The sequence below is a fragment of the Fonsecaea pedrosoi genome, assembly GCF_000835455.1.
Source record: "Fonsecaea pedrosoi CBS 271.37 unplaced genomic scaffold supercont1.8, whole genome shotgun sequence".
Classification (NCBI taxonomy): Eukaryota; Fungi; Ascomycota; class Eurotiomycetes; order Chaetothyriales; family Herpotrichiellaceae; genus Fonsecaea; species Fonsecaea pedrosoi.
Window position 1 is genome coordinate 2,069,520 of NW_013550608.1, and position 8,767 is coordinate 2,078,286.

At 52.5% G+C, this 8,767-nt stretch overlaps 2 protein-coding genes across 2 annotated transcripts; both read left to right on the forward strand.

The window, feature by feature from the left end:
- Window positions 1-3,249: 3,249 nt before the first annotated feature.
- Z517_12068 (uncharacterized protein) lies at window positions 3,250-4,535 on the forward strand (the record flags this gene model as incomplete). Its single annotated transcript, XM_013423648.1, has 2 exons — window positions 3,250-3,408; window positions 3,468-4,535. The coding sequence occupies 2 exons, from the start codon at window positions 3,250-3,252 to the stop codon at window positions 4,533-4,535; spliced, it is 1,227 nt and encodes a 408-aa protein (XP_013279102.1).
- Window positions 4,536-5,390: 855 nt separating this feature from the next.
- Z517_12069 (uncharacterized protein) lies at window positions 5,391-8,138 on the forward strand (the record flags this gene model as incomplete). The annotated part of the gene is made up of 2 exons (XM_013423649.1): window positions 5,391-8,044; window positions 8,102-8,138. The coding sequence occupies 2 exons, from the start codon at window positions 5,391-5,393 to the stop codon at window positions 8,136-8,138; spliced, it is 2,691 nt and encodes an 896-aa protein (XP_013279103.1).
- Between the last annotated feature and the right edge of the window lie 629 nt (window positions 8,139-8,767).

The following is an 8,767-nucleotide window of genomic DNA, read 5'->3' on the forward strand; positions in this document are numbered from 1 at the left end:
ACTCTTGGTATAGACTGGGTTTCTCTGGCGCTCACCCCACCCAGCCAACCTTAGCCCAGCTGATCCGCATTATCCTGCGGCTGAGAGTGAAAAACGGTGTACGGATAAGCGAGCAAAGGAGGATGCGAGAAGTTGGTCGAGAAGGGGCCTTTGTTTGGATAAGGTCATCTAGGCTGATTCGAGGTGGGAAGGATTCAAACCCAGACTTCACATTTAACTTGTTTGAGCACTGTTTAGTTATTGTTTCTGTCTGTCAGAAAATGTCGTTGCCTGTCAGACAAGATGAGCTGAATCATGCCAGCTTTTCATGTGTGTGTGTGTGTGTGTATGGCCCCGGGGGAAGTGACCGGCTTGCCCCGACAGTTATACGGAGTACGAGCTCACGAGGCCAAAGTATGTAGCTAGGGGCTGGACGTTGATGCCTTGACGCCCTGATACCTTATCCACGGTGAGCAGAGACACCTACTCCCTTGTACTACTGCATAGATCTGTAATTCCCCTCTTTGGCCCCGCGAAACTCAATGGCACAAGGCGAGAGCGGCGGGTTACAGAGGCCGCCACGCAATCCCAAGCCCTGGTTGTTTCCGGTACAATCGCAGCCACTGGCACGGGATCCTATCCCCAACGAATCTCATGTCATGGCAATGCCCCTAAGATCAAGAATTGGCCGGGGCATATTGGAGGGGTGGGAGAGACGCCTGAGCGTGGCGGTCACTATGGTAGGCGATGGTGGGCGAGAGATCGTCCGAGTGCCGAGATTGCGGGTTTCTGGCAGAGAACAGTAGCACGGGCAAGACTGCCTCAGCTGAACCGGAGTTGGGAGTAACTGTGTCGACAAGTTCGAGGGACGGTCTGGGTGATCGGAAGGCACAGACCCCAGACACACAGCAGTATCGGTACGCTGTTGCACTTGTTGGTGCAGGCACTAAATGTCGGAGAAGAGCCGATCTCGATTGGCCGACGTCTCGATGATGATGAAGCCTTTTCCTGTTGCGGGAGACTTGTATGAAATGGCTGCAACATCCGCTGGCTGAAGCTGACTTTGGGGTCGATCTGATAGCCAGGTACGGGCTCGGGGTTCACGTTTAGAATGCCTATAGAGGTCTTGGAACAAAGGTTTGACTAGTGCAATTAACATACACCGTACCTTCGAATATACCAGTAACTTTGTGCTGACCACCAGCTAAACTTTCCTGTAGGGCGTAGCGCAGTGACAGTCAAGGTGGGGGACCTTTCAGCTCAGCTCTTCATCAAGAAAGTTCAAGCAGAGTGTTTACCTGGTACTCATGTTTGATCATGAACGCCATGCGGATAGGGATGCTCAACTGCTGCAACTACAGTCTCACCAGACCCGATCGATCCAGGAGGCGCAGTGCAGGGCTGCTGAGTGTGTGAAAGGGGCACGAACGAGGCTGAGACCACATGGTAGTAGGTAGCCTTTCCCTGCCCCGAATAGAGATATCGCACCATTTTTACATGTGGCTGTTGGTTTCTCTCTGGAAGCGCAGCGCCAACACCTTCGCCTTTCAAAGTTATAGGCCAAAAGGTATCGAGGATATTGAACTGGACGTACAACGAGGAGGCAAGGCTTCAAACTTCCTGCGGCTTTTTGGTGGGGCAAGTGGGCTGAAGTCACTAGCTCTCAGCCACTGATCTTGGCGCTAGCAGAAGCCCCTGTTGATCTAACCTCTTTTGGATACTCTAGACCGTTCAACGGCGTCAGAGGCACTAATCAAATTTCAACACATTTCTATCTGAATATGCCAGATGAATTGGGGTAAACCATGTTGAACCGTTGCGGCAAAGCAGGGCAGCATTAAAGTGCAGGCTCTGTCTCCGTCTTTCTTGGATCTTGGAGAATTGCTGTCGGCAATCGCACCATGTTTCCAGGGTAGAGCCATTTCACAGCACTGGAGCCTACGATGTGATTGTGATAGTCTTGTGATGCTAGTTGGTCACGTCGCCTGGGAAATGTGCCCCAGGATTGCAAAGGCAATATCCAGGGGAAAGGAGAGCCTATTACCTGATCAGCAAGCCATTCTTCTGGTGACTTCAAGTTCAACCTTGGGGCTGAAAGCCACTTCCTCGAGCCGCGTACGAGGTGCTGGGTGTCATACTCATTACTCTTCTTTCCTATATGATGCTATCAACTCGACTCCAATGCTCCGCACCTCAGGGTCAGTGTCTTTGGCCCTCGGGCTAGCATCAGCAAGTGCCCGAATGAACGAGTCAGGCACTGGGTACTATCGGAAACAGAACTTGTCACTGACGCTGAGAAGATTATGTCTGACGGATCAATAGCGAGATGCAGGTTCATCCTCCAAGGTGGCCCAGGTGGACGGGTGGAGTCCATTACAAGTAGGTACGAGTTCATAATCGGCCACCCAGATGGATCCAAATGGACCCAGACGGGTTACCGCTTCTGCTCGAGGCGCTGCCCAGATTCCCGCTTAGGTATGGGACGCTAATGGATGCGAAGTACCCCGGTCCATGCAAAGCTGTTGCCCCCCCCTCCCCCCTGGTCCGTGGTCAACCCCCTGTCCCTTCATCTCATCTGCCGCCTCCCTGGCTCACCCTTTCGATTGCTTGTGGACGCTGGTGCTGACTACGTAGTACCAACCACCACATGAAATGGGAACGACCACCATCGTGGCACAAAGCGGTTTCACTGCCACTTGACCTGAATGGCCCATAATGCCATCCCCGTCCCCGGTATCAACCCTCGTATCCCACGCGGCAAATGGATCAAAAAACCCACTATTTACTGACAGCACTAGGTGATCCTCTAACCTCGAGCAACTGAAGCTCCTATCTCGACCCTGAATCGCCCGGGGCCACATTATTGCAAAAGCAACCAACGTGAAATAATAAATCAGCCCTCTCCATCCATGACTTCTAGCTTGTACTTGCTTCATATTACGCTTCCATGCTTATTCCCACCACGTTGATTTAGAGAGACCGATCGCCGCCAGTATCGTATCTCTGCGCCTTTCTTTTGCATAACTCCATAACCAGATCCTGGCACTTGCAGTATTCCCCTGGCCGTCGCTCCTTTCTGGACTTCAGGCTGTTCTGTACCAGACCACTACGATACTGTCCCTAGTGACTATTGGGATTCTCCTTTAAGCGCGCCCGTTCCGTTGGGTCCATCTGCAGGAAACCACCATGGCTGTTGAATCTGGGTTGGTATCTTGCACTCCTGGTGTGAGACATGTCGGTTGACATCTAAAAAAAAGGGCGAAAATAACAATGCCACCTTCGTCCACCTCATCAACTGTGGCAACTCCTGCTACCAACGGCCTCTCAACGTCTTCACCGTCCTCCACGAAGACAACACCTAACGGCTCCAAAACGGAACCCAAGCCTATCAAACTTAGGGCTGCCTGTAACCACTGTTTCTCGGCAAAGGTAATGTGCTCCGACCCCTTGCTGCTCGCGATCTCCTCCACTAACATGGACGGAACCAGGTTCGATGTGACGGGAATAAAGAAGGATGTCGTAGGTGCTCTGAAAAAAGATTGTCTTGCGTCTACAGCGAATCTCGAGTCGGGAAAGTGGTGGGCAAACGACGAAAGCGACCCATTGACGACTCGATCGGCACCATCAACTCCCAGTCGTGGATCATCCATAATTCGCTCCCTATACAGTCTATCCCGTCACCAGCTACCACCCATGGCTCAGATGAACCGGGCAGGAGACAGGGCAACCCCCCTACCTGGTCCTCCTTTATCGTCAACGGCGATCCTGGATTTCTAACTTTCGACGAAGCTACAGAGTCAATGGGCGCTTTGGATATGGCAGACAACCGAAGTTACTCAATAGCCAGTGACCTCAGCTTTTTCAACAACAGCGGACTACCTACACCGGGACTCAGTCCTCCTCAGTTTACCAGATATCTGTCACCCGCTCAACTTGAAACCCGGCCTCTGTCGAGACAGTCTTCGTGTCCGGTTGACCCGTCAAGGCTACAACCCCCAGTTTATGGCGCACCACTTCCTCGAAACGGCGAGCCGGGGCTGGAAGATGAAGAGACTGTGTGCATCAAGCTGCTCGCCCATCTCAAAAAGCATTCGTCCGATGAGTCCCAGCCACGGGAGATGCAAATTGAGCTATTGAAGAAGAGTAACGCTGCTGTACGAAGGATATTACGCAGCAAATCGGTCCGAGCTGACTACTCGTGCCACTTGCTACTCTCAAACATCATCAATCACCTGGTTCGGTTGTGTGAACGACTTTGCCAAGGCAGACTGGAGGAGTGTGGCCTTGTGCACATGGAGTGTCAGTTCCTCCAAGAACAAGTCCACTTTGAGGCCATGCCAGGCTTCTTCGACACCCCTGTCCCGTCAGCTGTTCCCACGCCAGACCAGGACCTGCTGGGGAGTCTGGTCAAAGAGGTAATCGTGTTCACTTCGATCGTGGGCGATTTTCTGAAGAAAAAGCCGCTCTATGGGTTTCAACATCTCGGTCGGCACGAGACATTTCATGTGGAGTTAGAACAGAGGCTGAAGAAGGCCAGTGTCTTGCTGAAACCCTGACGAGGCACTGGGTACGAGCAGGATGCCGTGATATGCGGTGGAGGGGGCTTTGGGCCAGACAAAATGACATACATGACACGGGACAATGTGAGATGATGATACCTGGATGTGCTGGCCCACCTTGGCTTCTTTCATGTTTTGTCTGGATTGCGTTATGGGGGCCCTTTTTCACACCTTACACAGTATCTGTGCATGTTGTCTCTGGTTTTCCGCTCTTTGGCAATAGCTAGGCCACCCACAGCCACAGGTGGTTTACTTACCACTACTAATCAAAATGTCACAAACTTGCCAAGCCCGCAGAGGAGCCACGGAGCCTCCCATGCCTCCCTGCGCTTCCTGCCTTCGTGCCACTTGCCTCTCCCCCCACAAGCGTCAGCTTTTGGCGTCCGCAGTTGCTAGTGGAGAGGAGCCCTACGACCATGAACTAACTCGTAATGGTGCCTGATTGGCGGCCTCTGCGGCCAAATGGTCGCTTCCTGCTTCTACTCATCCTGCCCATCATCATCCTACAGACCCATCGGTGCCATCTCCGGAAGTTGTTGATCTACGGTAGATGCTTGCGGGATGAGCTTGTCAGAACTTGAAGTCTCCTATTCAAAAGTTCGTTTGGAGATTACAGATTGAGGATCAAGGCTGCCATACTTCCCCTCCTGCCTTGCCTGGTGCCAATCGATCACCTCCGGACCTGCGTCCTTTGGCATGACCCTGTCTGGCGTTGGTTTTGTGCTGTATCAAAACCCCCCCGGCGGACTTCAGTCCCCCAAACAGTGTCTGTCAAATGTGGGCCGTGACACATTGTCAACGGACTCTGATCTCCAACGCCTGCTCTGAGACCGCTCAAACACACGGTGCAAGATGATGCGTCTCCGACGCTATCGGTTGTTTGTGCTAGTGGCTGTGGTTGCAATCGTGTCTGTCTACCAGCTGACTCGAGTCAGTGACTGGAAGAACCCTTCACTCGAGGCCCTGGTGGGCCTGAGGAACGATCATGCTACTAAACAAATCGGTTCCAGCACAGATTTCTCAGAGACGCTTTCTGACCCGGCTTCCGCGCCAGAACTGCTTGAGCAGCCTCAAGGACAACCGGCGCATCCTGCCCTACCACCAGTCAATTCACCAGGAACCGCTCCTGCACCTCCACCTCTACAAGTGACCACTTCATCGCTCTCGAGTTCCTCGACCGCTGCACAGCCTACCGTGACCAAGGACGAGCTGCTTACCCAACAACCGCCTTTCGATGATGAAGATGATGAAGAAGCTGGTGACCGTGGACAAAGCAGGCATGGAGTCAATCCTCAGCCCGTGGAACAGGGGAGAGCATATTGGATACAACAAGAGGAGCATTTCCCAATACCCGCAGAGAGTCTGATTCCACTGCCGACTGACAGCGATTTCAAGGTGCTCCCCAAAGTCCAATATAGCTTTGGGAGAGAGAACCCTTCGATAAAGACACATCGCCTTCAGAAGCAGGCCGTGATCCGGGAGGCGTTCGAGCATGCTTGGTTCGGCTATAAGAACTACTCTCTGCCTCACGATGAGCTAAAGCCCATATCGAAAGACGTGGGAGATCCGTTCAATGGGTGGGGAGCGACTCTAGTGGACTCGTTGGACGCTCTCTGGATCATGGGGTTGCGCGATGAATTCCACGATGCAGTTGCGGCAGTAAGCCAGATTGACTTCAAGACGTCGGCAAGAAAAGACATTCCTCTCTTCGAGACGACGATCCGCTATCTTGGAGGGTTGATTGCAGCTTACGATCTCAGCTCAGGGAAATATCCAGTCTTGCTTGACAAAGCGGTTGAACTCGCTGATATCCTGATGGGAGCCTTTGATACGCCCAACAGAATGCCTGCAGTTTTTTATCACTGGACGCCATCCTCTATGTCCCGGCCACACAGGGGCAGTGAGCACACGGTGCTGGCAGAAATAGGCTCCCTCGCAGTTGAGTTCACGAGACTGGCTCAAATTACCCGGGAAACCAGGTATTACGATGCTATTGCACGCGTCACCAATGCCCTGGAGGAGTGGCAGATGAAAACGACTTTCCCGGGTCTGTGGCCCTTGAAGCTGGACGCATCCGGCTGTAAAAAGCCCCAAGCCGTTTCCAAATCGGCAGCCGATGAGGATGAATGGTTGGAAGATGACGCCTCTGTTGGCCTGAAAGATAGCCGCGCAGTTGTGTCTACGGAGGAGGGACCAGACACGGACAGCTCGCGCGAGCCCGATGATAGCCCCTCGGTCATATTGACCAAGCGACAACAGCTTTCATCATCACTCTCGGCCAAAAAATCCACGATGAAGGATAGCAAGGTCAATGCGGCTGAGCATAAGCCTTTGCCGCTAGTCGACGCCGACGCCGACGAAGACAATGATGACCACGAGCGTTGCGAAGCACAAGGTCTGAGCACTGAACCTGAATCGACCACCCACACCTACGGGATCGGTTCGATGGCGGATTCCACGTATGAATACTTTCCAAAGGAATATGCGCTGCTGAGCGGCATGAATGAGCAGTACAAACGTTTATACCTTGATGCCATGAAGATTGTTCGGGAAGAATTACTCTTTCGACCTATGACAAAGGAGAACCATGATATTCTTTTTCTGGCGAAGCAGAATATCTCCCCCAAGGCCAAGGATCCTGCCAAGAGGAAAGTAACAATCTATGAGGGAACGCACCTGGGATGTTTTGCTGGAGGCATGTTTGGCCTGGGGGCTAAGCTGTTCGACATCCCTTCGGATATGGTCATTGCGGAGAAGCTCACCAACGCGTGCGTGTGGGCTTACGCGTCCACACCCGTGGGTGTCATGGCCGAAGAATTCGAGCTTGTGCCCTGCGAGAGTCTCACCTCGTGCAAGTGGAATGAAAGCAGATGGTATGAAGCGCTGGACCCGAGGCTTGAAGAAAGAATGCGGGCGGTTGAGACTTACAATGTGCATCAACAAAAGCTATATGAACAGCCACTAACTGGCCTGAACGATGTCCTGGATAATGAAGATGAGTTCGTTGTCTCACAGATGGATCTGGATTCCCGCTTGAAGAAGAGAAACCCGCAGACAGATTTCGAAGGAGAAGAACGGACAGAGACGATTTCCTCGGATGATGCGGGTACGTACGCAAAACAAGTGCACCCTCTCTCGTTTACACCGCGGGTCGCGCTGTCACACGAAGAATATGTTGCGGCCAAAATCCAGGAAGAGCGACTACCTCCGGGGTATACACGGATCAAGGCGCGGGACTACCGACTCCGACCTGAGGCCATCGAGTCAGTCTTTATTATGTACCGGCTAACAGGAGATGAGACTTGGAGAGACAAGGGATGGGCCATGTTCAACGCAGTCGACAAGGCAACGAGGACGGAGATTGCCCACGCAGGCATCAGGGACGTGACCAGCCGACTGATGGAGCAGCAAGATTCTATGGAATCCTTCTGGCTCGCCGAGACGTTGAAATATTACTATCTCTTGTTCAGTGAACCGGACTTGATCAGCCTCGACGACTACGTTTTGTAAGTGATCTCCACAAGGCTCTGCTGAGGGTGTACCGACTAACCAGATGGATGCAGCAATACGGAAGCACATCCGTTCAAACGACCCAAGTGATCATTTTGTCTATGATGACACTAATCGGAATATGCACACACCAAGGGAGACAGCATCTTCTGTGTAAAAAGTCTGGGATAGCCACAGCATTTATACGGTGTTTGGAGTAAGGACAAATTGGACAGCGGACCTTACATTTCTCTGGATACTTTCCTTATCAGCAGACTCGACAGACGGCGCTATAAAAAAGGTGTGTTGTGGCAACTCACCATTGTCCCCCTGTTGTGGACAGGGGGCGGGACCGGAAGGCTGAAAAGAGAATTTGCGTACGAGGCACTCTCGTATATAGGTGGAGGTGGACTTCTGTGTAGTGACTACAAGTATACCGGGTACACAGAGCGTGCTTTAGGTTGCATATAGCTACCCAGTATCATAGACATGACAGGTACCAGAAGGTAGAATGATAGGCTAATAGGCCCCTTGGGTGCCCCTAATGAGGTGGCTAGGTCACGCTGGAGGATCGTGGGCAGGCGAAAGAGTATTGATTGACCCGCGGGGATCCGGGCCGATGCCTAAGCAACGTTGCTTCTCGTTAATGCTGTTCACCTACTTGGACCGCTTAGGCGTCTTAGCTTGTGTGGCCGGCTCTTTTTTGCCTGCCTTGCCTGCCCACTTCTTCCCACGTGCAT